Source organism: Dermatophagoides farinae, chromosome 8 (assembly GCF_024713945.1).
Source record: "Dermatophagoides farinae isolate YC_2012a chromosome 8, ASM2471394v1, whole genome shotgun sequence".
Taxonomy (NCBI): Eukaryota; Metazoa; Arthropoda; class Arachnida; order Sarcoptiformes; family Pyroglyphidae; genus Dermatophagoides; species Dermatophagoides farinae.
In genome coordinates, this window is record NC_134684.1 from 2,807,767 (window position 1) to 2,820,829 (window position 13,063).

Here is a 13,063-nt window from a genome sequence, read left to right on the forward strand (position 1 = left end):
GTGTTGTTGTTGGTTTTGATTAAATTTATTTTATTCATCATCATCATCATCATCATAATCATCATATAAAACAATAAGGAACTTTCAGTAGTGATGAACAGTAGAAATTTGTGTGTTTGTGTGTGTATTTTTATTGCCTTTCTTGGTGTTTTTTTTTTCATCACAAAATTATCAACATCATTGCTACTGCTAGCCAAGTAGTGAAATAATTTTTCATCAATTTCCTAGAACGACAACATAATTTGCATGTAATTTTGATTTTGATTTCGATTTCGATTTCATTTTTTTTCTCTCTTTTTCTTTCTGTTTATACTAATATACTATCAAAAAATGGCAGCGATGAAAAAATTCAACAATTTCCTCAATAATATCAATGAATTTTTTTGTGTGTCATTTCTTTTTGTTTTTTTTTTTTTTTACTTACAGTTCAATTTCTTGTTCCACTTCCTTTACACAGAATTTAAATTTGATTCATATGAGTGGATTTGAATGGATTTTTTTTCTTCTAATTTTTTTTTTAATTTGAATCACCAACAGACCAATAAAAAAAAAGAAAAGAAATCCATACATCTATTTTGAGAAACAATCAGTTTTTTTTTGTATATGTCCAAAATTCGAAAACAAAACAAAATGGGCAGACAACATGAGTAAAAAATGAAAAAAAAAAATTTTCCCGTTATGGTCGAGCTGAAATGTAATTTTTTTTTTGTTCGTTTTTCTTTCATCCATTATCACCACATAGTTGTCATATTTATCATTAACACCTTCCTGTCTTCTTGGTGATTATGATGATGATGATCGAAAAATGGTTTTGAATGATTCAAAATCACAATACAATCAATCTATCCATGACACGAATCCATGATATTAATCAATGATATTACCTTGAAACGAAATTTTTTTTGTTATTATTATTATTTCATTTTTAGAACAGAATTTAAATTTTCTTGTCTATATGTCAATGTCCTGTTATTATTTTAATCCATTTTAGGTTTCAGATTTTCAAAAAAAAAAAAAAATTCAAAATGAAGGTAAACCATCATCATCAACTACAATTATGGATTATGAGTGACAAGCCACAGTTTTAAAATTGATTCAAAACAGCATCATTCTTACCAGTTGATCATCATCATCATCATCATCATCAAAAAGCTGTTATTATTTTTAATCGAATGCTAGTTCGAAGAAAGAAAAAATCTATAATGATGAGGGCTCATGAAACTTCTTTTTTCGTTGTTGTTGCTGTTATGGATGACAAATATATGCCGGTCCGCCTGTCTTTATATTTGTCTGTGATGTATTGTATTCAAAAAATAAAATAAAAAAATCCCACAAATCGACTCATCGGTTCATCATTCTAGATCCAAATTTAGACGACAAATGAAACAAAAAATCCAGTACATAGGATGACAGAAAACAAAATCATTGTTCTGTCAATGTTAAATGTTGATGATTATTGAAAAATTATTTCAACAAAAAAAAAACCAAGAGGATATCATTGACCAAACCAAAAAAAAAAACAAATCAGATAATTTTATTCAAATTATCTCGGTCGGTCGTATGAAAAACATTATCTTCATTATAATTTGACCAACACATGCACACACACACACACACACACTTTTTGATAAATCAAAACACTTCTTCATCGATAATTTGAATGCCGATTAACCGTGTGTGAATGTGTGTGTGTGTGTGTGTGTGTGTGTATTACAGCCATAGCCAACAGCCATCGTGTGGGCATTAATTTTGGATCAATTTTCCAATTTTCGTAACACTTTTTTTCAATGTATATAATCTAGACATTTGTGTGTGTGTGTGTGTGTGTGTGTGCGAGCGCAATTATCATCATTACACTTTGTATAATCATTTTCAAATTGATCATTTCTATATAATGATGATCTATTTATCGAATAAAAAATGAAAAGAAAGGAGAAAAAAAATCGATATAATTGACGATCAAATGGGATCTTCTTTATCTTGTCTTTTGCAACTTCTAAATATTAATCTTGAATGATGATTTGTATCCATGTTTGTGTTTGTGTTTGTGTTTGTGTGTGTATGTGTATGTTGTTGTTGTAAAAGAGAAAATAGCCAATCTCTTATTATAACAATTTTAATTGGTCACTATCCTGTACTTTTCAAAACAAATTTTACCATTTTTGATCAGATTGAATGCAGATTGGTGATTCATAAGATTGTGTGGTAAATACTAATGCCAAAATTATCTCGTTGCTCTTTCTCTACTGGTCATGTTTGATGTCATTGTTTGGTGGAGTATCTCATATATTGTCTACGGTTTCAATTTTTTTTTTTTGTTTGTTTTACTTTCATTTTTGGGATCACATCTTTTTTTCAATTATATATATTTGTAAAAGATAAATGAAAACAATGATGAAACTATTGAAATAATGACCACTTACAACCTGTTGCATTTTTTTGTTTTTGTTTTTTGTTTTTCATTTTTCATTTACTGATTATGATGACGATGAATTTGAATACCGGCTTTCAGATATCAATTTTTTTTTTGTTCATAATTGTGCGTTTGTTTACGATTTCGGTGCCAACTTCTGTAGATCGGCAACAATGTACTGCCTTTGATTATAATGATAGCTGGTAGATGATGATGATGATAATATATATATATATGAAACAGATACCAAAATTAGTTGTTGCCTCTTTTTTTCCAAATATTAAAATTGCCATTGTGTGTACTGATGGATAATGATAATCGAAAACAAACAACGATAAAAAAAAACAAACGATACAAGATTGCCAAAAACAGATTTGACCATTCTTTTTTTTTTTTAATCGTCCGACAACAATCAACAAAAAAATATGATTCAAAGATCTAATTCAACTTTGACTTTCGTTTTTTCTTTGTTTTGTTTTCGTTGTTATATGCCCAGATAATGCCAGCCATTTTTTTCTGTTGAAACATTTAAATTTAGAAAAACAAAAATGCAATCAACAATAAATGAAAACAAAAAAAAATACGAATACATTATTATTCTGTTAACAAGAAAAAAAAAAATTCATTTTCTACGACAATGAATTAATGCAAAAAAAAAATAAAGTGAAATGGCTATGGAAAAAAAGATGATTTCGTGGTCAATTTCATTTACCTTCAATGTGTTTTTTTTCCTCTCGAATATTTTCTTGTTTTTAATGTCACTGTTGGAAATCCGATTTATCATTGATCAATGAACAAGAAAAAATAAATAAATAAAGGTTAATTGGATTAAATGTTCATTGGAATGTCAACTTTGTTTTTATGATTTTGAAAAAAAAAATCAAAACTAATTTGTATGATGATTATAAGATGGATTAGTTGGTTGTGTATAGAAGAAAAATTCTGATATTTTTCCCCATGAATATGTCTTATTGGATCAATTTTAGAAAATTTGGAGACGACAAAACAAAACAAGGTCAACAACACCCATTTAGATTCAACCAAAAAAAAAACAAACAAACAATCATTATCCGTTTAATTTTCCACAAAGAATATGATTCAAATTTCACTTTCAATCAAAACAAATATTTTGACCTCACATGGTTTTCATGGATTTTTTTTATCCTATACAAATCCAATTCCATCATCGTCATCATCATCATCATTATTATTAGCATTATTAATAACAAAAAAAAAACTTTTTCATGTTGACATTGATTAAAATCAACCATATCCATAAGAAATAATGATAAAAAGAAAATAGTATCATCATCAACGATGGACAATGGATTTTTTTTGTGATGAAATTCTTGTGTGTGTGTGTGTGAATTCACAAAGACAAAAACAAAACAATAATTTGTTCATATCGATTCAAATTTTTGTTGTTGTTGTTGTTTGAACAACAATCTGATTGATTGATAATCGTGTGTTTGTGTGAAACGAAACAAAAAAAAAATCTTTCGTAATTTATGGAATAAAAACACGAAAATAAGTGACGTTCAAAAATGTTGTCAACACGCGTGTTGCACGAACACATACACACACACACACGCACACATTATATTCTCAATTATAATGGACTATGTGTCTCAGGTAATCATAATTGGGCATCTACAATAAACGAAAACAAAGACAAAAGGATCATTACACAAGGTTACACACACACACACACACTAAATCTTTGTAAACATTATCATGATTATGATCATAATGATAGATGAATGATGATGACGCTTCTTACTTATATACGTTTATCTTTCAAATGTCATGATTTGAAAATTCATCAAATCAAACCAATTATTATTATCTATTGATCATGTATTAAAATTTAAATGATTAAATTTAAAAATAAAACAAAACAAGAGAAATTATTTCATAATCGATATTGTTCCAATGTTTGCAAAAAATGTTTGTCGATGTTGATCAAGGTTGATTGCATTGTTGCATTGTGCGGAGAATCATCATCAACATCATCATCAAATCCCATCAAGTTTAGCGATAACAAACAAACAAACAAACAAAAATTAAATTTGCAGTTGTCCTTGATGTTGACCAATGATGATCGTTATCGCCATCATAATCACTTGGAATTTTCATTTTAAAAAAAGCAAAAAAAAAAAATTGACCACATCATCTTCCAAAAGATTGACATGTTTGGATCATCATTTAGATTTTATTTTGTTTTCAATATTGAATCAAATCATTTTGGACTGAAACTTTTGCAATTTCAGGATCAACAAAATCGGAAATCGGCCAATTATCATTATTTTCAATAAACATTTTTTTATTATTATTTCTGGAACACAAAAAAAAAAATATTTCCATCAAACATTATCTTCACAAACAAGACACACACACACATATATATATGTATAAGTTTAGACCAATGTAACAACAGGATGTCACGATTTCCATCTTTCCAATAATAATTTCGATTTCATCATTTTTTTTTCTTGTTCACGGCAATAATAATAAGTTTTTTTTTTGTGGTTTATGGTGATCATCATATACACACAATAGACATATGTGCACTGTTACTTAAATTTGATCAATGAAAACTCGTGTTCAACTAATTATATAACATCAATGATTTAAGTTTTACCATAAACAACTAATTAATGGTTAGAATTTAATGATAAGAGCCATAAACATGTGTGTGAATTTTAGGAAAATTTTTTGCTCTGTGCATGATGTGAATGGGAGGGGGGGGAATGGAGAAGCAAAAACAAAAAACGAAAAAAAATTTTATTGATCATATATTCCAAATGATGATATGAACATTGATTGAAAATCAATCGAAAAGAAAAAAAATTTTTTCCAGGAAATTTTATTTTTTCTCACACTTCCTTTTTTTTCTGTCGAACAATTAATCTTTTCGGAATGAATTTTTCCGATATTTCATTGATGCAAATGTCCAGGTTATTTATCGGATTAGATTTATGGGGATTTTGTTTTTTGTTTTTCTAACAAATGGTTTCGTTTGGTAAAGCATCAATTAATCTTGAATGTCCGTTTCGAAGATGCGTTTGTTTTTTTTTTGGCGTATATAACCATTTTGTATTGTCCTATGTTCTATATTCGTTGAAATCAACAGGTTTTTTTCTGTTGTATGAATGATATTGGTAGGCTAAAAATATATATCGAAATATGAAATTCAATTTGATTGGATCTACCCAAATTGTATGTGCCTTAGTTGATTTGATTTGATTCGGTGATCGAATGTATATTCGATGATGATGATGATCGCCAATCATATCAATCGTTTGTCAAATTGGTTTACAATCTTGGTACAGGCATAAATGAATGAAATATGGCTAAAATATGATCTATGCTCGAATATTAGTTTTGAAATTTAATAGATTTTTTTTCCTATGTGATCGACTAGAAATAAGATTGGCTAAATAAATTGCCTTTCAAATTTTCTAATTATTATTATTGAATCAAAATGAACACAACAAACTCATCCTAATGATGATGATGATTGTGGAAATATAAGAACAGAAAATAACAGCTAATGCATGTCAGTAATAAATCAAAAAAAGATAATTGATGTGAAAAAAGAAAAAAAATTTTTTTTTCTTTTGGCCTTAATTAATTAATGAATAAATGTTCGGACAACAACAAACATTTCAGACAAAACTTATTAGACATTCATAATGATATATGAAACACATCATCATCGCCATCATCATCATCATCATCATCATCATCACAATGATGGAACAGCAAATCAAATCAAACAAGTTTGAAAGAAACAAATTTTGTCTACAAATCATTTCCATGTTCTCTTGCAACAACAACAACAACAATCATTGAATGTTGTAAAGCTGTCAAATTATCCAAATTGCTTGTTGCTGTTGTTGTAGAGATGAAAAACAATTTTTTTTTTTTCAAAAGTGATTGACTTGAATTCAAAATATTTATGTTCTAATCTTATATCCAAAAAAAAAAGAAAAAAATTCATTCCAATGCAACTGAGAAAAAAAATTCAAAAATTCAAGAATTCAACATTTATTGATATCGATCACGATAACGATTATGATTGAAAAGAATCATCATTTGCCCATGATTCAAAAATAGACAAGCAGAGTTGATCAAATCATCATCAATGTCGAATTTGATTGAGTTTTGATTCAGTTTTGTTTTATCTTGTTTTCCATCTATTGCATAAATAATCATCATCATCGACCACAACTAACATGTTGGAATTAAATATCTGCATTGAATCGAAATTTTTGCTTTTTTTCTATTTCAAAATAAAAACTGAATACATTAATAAATGAATATGAAATGACCATATACACAAACATGATCTGAACAAATTATTCAATTATTTACTCGATCGATAAGATGAAATAGATCGACTAAATATTAAAAAAAAGGGAGAGAGAGAGTGAAAAAAAAATTTGTTATGGCTCATACATCGTGTACATGTCATGTTGTTTGATCGGATTAAAATCAGATATTGCACACACACAGACACACACATCAAATTGATGATTTATGGTAAAATTGCCTAATTCGTTTCTTTTTTTTTGTAGAGATGAATAAATAGATTGAATGGATCATCATGTATAATTGATTTTGATTGATTTAAAATCACAATCATCTTAATGATGATGATGATGATGAGAGGCATACATAGAGGCATGTTGTTGTAGTTGTTTTCATCTGTTGATGAAGAATGATGATAATAATTTTGTTGTTGATTTCAAATTTAAAAGTCATCACCATTATCGTCATATATATAATCATCATGTATGTATGTTAATCATTCAATGAAGAAGAAAAAAAAATTTTTTTTTTGTTTGTTTATTTGCATGTGCGTTTCCCGTTAAATGCTCAAAATATGATGCTGATATTGATGAACAAAGGAAACAGGTACATTTTTTTTTCTTTTTGACAAAAAAAAATTTTTTTTTTTTTGACACTTGTTGTTGCTTGTTATGTCAACATGGACAGACAGTAACTAACTAACTAAACATGATGAAAATTATTATGAAAATAGAAAAAAAAACAAACAATAATGACATCAAAAGTAAGAGAAAAAAGGGAAATTTAAAACAAATTATCCTGAAAAAAAAACAAAATAATAATAACAGTGATTGCGGTTAGTTAAAGAAAGAAAATAGAAAAAGAAAATGGAAAAGAAAAACATTTCAAACATATATGATAATCAAAAAAAAAAAAAAAAGAAGAAGAATGAATGACCACACCATACGTCATAGAAACAAACATATTACATATTAACATGAAAACATTAATCTATCTATATGTGTATGCAAATGTGGTATGTATAATTCAAAATGTTTTTTTTTCGCTGGAATTTCATTTCATTTTTTTTATTTTTATTTTTGCCATTCATATCCGACAACAAATCAGACAGGTAGTCATGATGATGATTATGAATATAAAAAAGAATTGCATTTAATCCATTATGACATGATGTGTGTGTGTGTGACAATTAGTAAAAAAAAAGAAAAAATGATTATGGCAAGAAAACATGAAACAGTGCATACAGTCTTTTTTTTTGTCTTCCATAAAAAATATAAGTATACATACTCTATAGGTATGACAATTAGACAATTATCACAAAATGCAGTGCTAAAAATGAATCAATTGAATTCACTTTGTAAATGAAAGTAAAATAAAATCTTGTTAGATTCTGTCATTCACATTTTGTCATCTTCATTCATTTTGGTTAAATGAATGAAGATTTGAATCAAAAAAAACAAAAACAACAAGGTTTTGTTTTGTTTTTTTTTCGCTATTTTCGGCTACCACTGTTATCAAATTGGAGTTATTTTTTTTTGGCAAACAACAACCGTTTCCATTTCATTGAAAATGACAAATAATTTTTCATTGTGTGTGGCGCTGGTAATCAGGTATGCATTTTTGTTTTTTGCCAGAATGGTAGAATTTTTTTTTGTGTGAATAATAATAACAAATATTTAAAGTTCCAAAATGAAAATGAATGATAAAAAAAACAACAATATGATAGGAATCAAAATTTCAACTTATTGATTGGCTGATATTGTTTATGGAAAACAAAATTGCATGAAAAGTAATTAAAACTGAAAAAAAAAATTTCTAGAAATACACTATTATTGATCTATGATAATCGATTCACCTCTCTCTCATAATAATTGTGAATACGGTGTTGGTTTTTCAATAATCAATTTTTTCAAAACAACAAGTGACCACGTTAACTAGTGAATGATAATGAACCGATTCTATATTAAATACCGATCTGTTCCGAACAATGAACATGAAATTCACGTTAAATCAACTCTTCAAAAAAAAAGTTGACGAACTATAAAACAAACTTTTAGTTTCCACAAACATTAATGGCCATTTGGAGAAAATAATTGTAGAATTAATTATAAATTTTAAAAAGAAAAACCTTTTTTGTACAAACATTCGTGCATTTATAATGGTTATTCCTCATCATAGAAATGAATTCTTTTAATTCTTGAAAACATTTTAAATTGATATGTTATGAGAAAAACAAGTGAAAACTTTACCGAAATTGTCAACAACAAGGTAAAGTTTGACGTATTCTATTCAGTTTGTTTAATGATCATTCACAGTTCATTACAATCGTAAGATTCATTTGGAACATTTGAAAAAATGTTTCTTAAGATAAAAAAATTTTACTATTGTCAATTTGAAGAAATTATGCATCCGAAGAATAAAAAATTTTATCTCTGGAAACATCGATATGAAACTGGTGTTATGATTTACTATCAATTACGAATAATCATCTGTTTAATCATTCATTTTACTGGTTATTCAACTGATTATACATGTTATGATCCGATATGTTATCTAGTGAAAAAATATAAACCAAATCTTTATCATCAATATCTATTCTTCATGTTTGGATTGCCTGGTTTAGGTATTCTTGGTAAATATGTTTTTCATTTCAATCCAACTGATTCATGGACATTTCAATTACCATATGATATTGTTGTACGTAATACAAATCATCTGAAACAATATGAATATTCACAAACAGAACAGGAAAATTTATTACGTTTAAAATATCAACAAAATTTGCAAAAATATTCATCAAATAATCATTTATTGGGTAAAAATTTAACAAATTGGATTGGCTGGCATTTAACAAGACTATCATATTGGTTTAATATGGAAAAAATTAATAAACGTTTAGCACAGGAAAAACGTTTACGAACACATTTATATTTCTCTATAGAATGTCGAATATTTATCTGTAAAACATATCTGATTATCGATGGAATCATCTATCAGATTCATATGTTTCTTGGTAAGAATTATATATATGTTTTTATTTGGAAAAAATTTCATCCATGTGAAAAAATTTTCAAATAACAGGACCAACGGTTTTCATGTTTTCCATATTATATTATAAGATTGTTATGAATGAATATCATATCGATAAATTATGGCAACATATGATTTTATTGTTTGAAGTAATAACAATTGGCAACATGATCATGACCGTATTACAATTGGGATTCTTTTTCGTATTGTTTGCATCATCACCAACATTATTAAAAGCATTTCAACTTCGAGATTATGATCGTACATTATTAATGGTGGTAAAATATTGTAAACAATTAACTAGAATGTTGATCAATGATGTAAGAATGAATCCGAAAACAGTCAAAACATTTGTATTAGATCGATCGATATATAATTTTCTTAATTGGTTCATTTTGGAACATGGTCGTATATGTGTGGTTACAATGAAAGCATGGCGTGGTCAATTTATTAAAAGTTTTCTAATTTATTTTATCATCAGTATACCATGGAATGTTCTTTGTGTTACAACATTGATTCTAAATGAAACATTAACAGGATCTGATGAATTTTTCATCTATTCGTTGACCATTTTTCATTCTTCATTGACCATATCATTATTGGAAGCATTAGCCATTCAAAGTAATTCATTACATCGACCAGCCAAACATTTAATACCAATTATACAGGGAATCAATGGAAAAAATTCTATTTGTATGAAAACAAAATATGAAGATCTTTATTCACGACTTATTTGTGGTCCACGTTATGGTCCTCGATTGGCCATGATTGGTGCCATTACACATTTGGTCATTTTTAATGTATGTACATCTGAATGGTTAACTAATTGTTTTTTTTATTTTTGATTTCTAAATTTCATTCCATTTTTTTTCTATCCACCTGTAAACATAGATGATTGGCATGTATATTGGATGTTTTATATTCGTATTTAGCCATATTTATTTTCAATTAAAATGAAAATAAATTATAATGTTTTTTTCACCAATTTGTCACTAAAAAAAATGAATCGATAAAACTATAAATCAAGCCAATTTTTTTTCTTATTCGAAATCAAAATTGTTCATAAACAAAAAAATTTGGATGAAAAATTTCATTTTTCCCCTTCTCCATTATTCATTCGAATTATTGATAATTGTATGTCGTAATTCAGTGATGAAAATTGATGATGAAATTAGATCTAAGGGAAAATAATTTTTCTATCGATCGTTGTCGATAGAAAAAAAAACATTTTCATTCATTCTATTGTTTAACGATATTATTACGAAATAATAATTATCATTTGAAGAATGAACAAAATGTGAACACACACACACACACATAAACATTCGTCATAAAAAAAATTGATTGTTTAGTCACCAAATTTCATTTTTCTTTTCTTTTTTCGTTTGTTTTTCCATTCTTTACATACGTATACACACACACACACACACACACATATGATCAACTTACTGGCACTTAACAACCACATTTCATTTCATTTGTTTCAGAAACAACAATTACAACAACAACGAAATAGAAAAATAAAACACCAACACATGTACAAATGAACATTTTTGTTATTACCAACAAAAAAAATAAAAATAAAAAATAGGTAGTTTACAATCGTGTGTCAGGCGTTTGATTATTTTGCTTTTTTTTCTTCGTTTCCTTTTTTTATATAAATTAAAAACCTGGAATTATATAAAATGTTCCAATTAAATCCTAGACTAGGAATGATATGGATCCGAAAAATTTTTTTAGGGCACCCTTTTTTTCAATGATTTTATTGGTGCGATATTGTTTATGAATCAATTAAAAATTGATTCATCATCATCAACGTAGCCATTATATATTTACAATAAAATAAACGACAATTTCTTTTCATTTTTTTTCGTTGTTGTCTTTGTCTGATTTCCTTATTTCATAATCTCGGTGAAAAATAAATATAAAACATGACGATGATCATATGAGCGGCAATGAATCCAATGATGATGATGATGATGATGATGGTAGCCATTGATTTATGATTGATAGATGGATCGTTTTTTATCTTCTTCTTCTTTTTCATTTATTTATTTATTCATTTATTTCTCTACAATCTTGTATATATAACGGTAAATGACATAAGTTTGATGGATGACAATGGCCGCAGGCTTCATATAAAAAAAACAAAAAACAAAACAAAATCGTTTGAATGATTGGTATAGCCAAAAAAGTAGTAGAAAAAAAAACTTGGTACAACTGATGTAATTGATGATCACAATGTGTCAAATTGTGTCACATCAGCATCGGTGTTTTTTGGTTCAATAATAAGGTGGTTTGTTGCAATTTTGTTTAAAATATTTTACATTTCTGTTGCTTCTCATTTTCCTTTTATTCATTTCATGTTTTTATCACTTTTTGAAATCCGAAATAAAAATCGGATTTTTTGGGATATTTCTTCTCACATTATTTCTTCACAGGCCAAACATTTGCAATTGTAGCTTAAATGTTTTGGCTATTAATCCCCTTACCACAAACGAAAAAAAAATCTAATCCAAATTTTGGAATGATTGTGTGATGATAATGATGATAGAACCAGGAAGATCAAATTATCATATTTTTTTTCTTTAATTTTAAAAATCATTTTCATATATTTCCCGCTGGTTATATTGGGAATGTCGAATATGTGAACTGATTACATAATTTCGAACGACGAACACACACTATAGTGACAGACAACTTGTATATCTGTATGATTTTATTATCATAAAATATCGATCGGATGTTAGTAGCTGGCGATTGCGAAAAAAAAAATTGAAAAAAAAATTTTCACACCACCACCACCACCACCATCATCATCACTTTTTTTTCATAAATAATAATTTGATGATTCAAAGAAACCCGTTCATATAAATGGTAAATTAAATCAAAGAAAAAAAAAATATTGACCGAATCAAAGATCATCAATTTTGTCGTCGGCGTCGTTGTTGTTGTTGTTATCATCATGCACCTAGTCATTCATTTTTGATCGATAAAAATCAACACCATGCTGATCAAACTTGCATCATCATCATCATCGTCATCAATTGACCATATGATTGATCAGTAACAACAACAACAACAACAACAACTGGCATTATCATCATCATCATCATCATCATTAACGTCATCACATCCTGGATTCAAATAATATCTGATCATATAAAACATACAAGCGATTGATTTAAACTTGGCAAAAAATAATAATTAAATAAATGTGAGGCCTTTCACACCTGTTTGTTACGAACAAAACCAAACGCCCAATCCAATTGCACGCGATACAATCATGCCCTTCGTTCAACACTT

General features: G+C 27.5%; 1 protein-coding gene across 1 annotated transcript; it reads left to right on the forward strand.

Annotated features, from left to right (window-relative positions):
• The first annotated feature begins 9,924 nt into the window (after nt 1–9,924).
• LOC124495698 (uncharacterized) lies at nt 9,925–10,714 on the forward strand. Its single transcript, XM_047059126.2, has 2 exons — nt 9,925–10,557; nt 10,649–10,714. Exons 1-2 carry the CDS (start codon nt 9,925–9,927, stop codon nt 10,712–10,714), a joined length of 699 nt encoding a protein of 232 aa, XP_046915082.2.
• Nucleotides 10,715–13,063: the final 2,349 nt, after the last annotated feature.

Excerpts from the sequence above, each read along its gene's own strand:
- LOC124495698 (XM_047059126.2), top strand. The coding sequence starts at position 9,925 with ATGATCATGACCGTATTACAATTGGGATTCTTTTTCGTATTGTTTGCA. Across the intron at positions 10,558-10,648 it reads CACATTTGGTCATTTTTAAT|ATGATTGGCATGTATATTGG; the intron begins GTATGTACATCT and ends CTGTAAACATAG.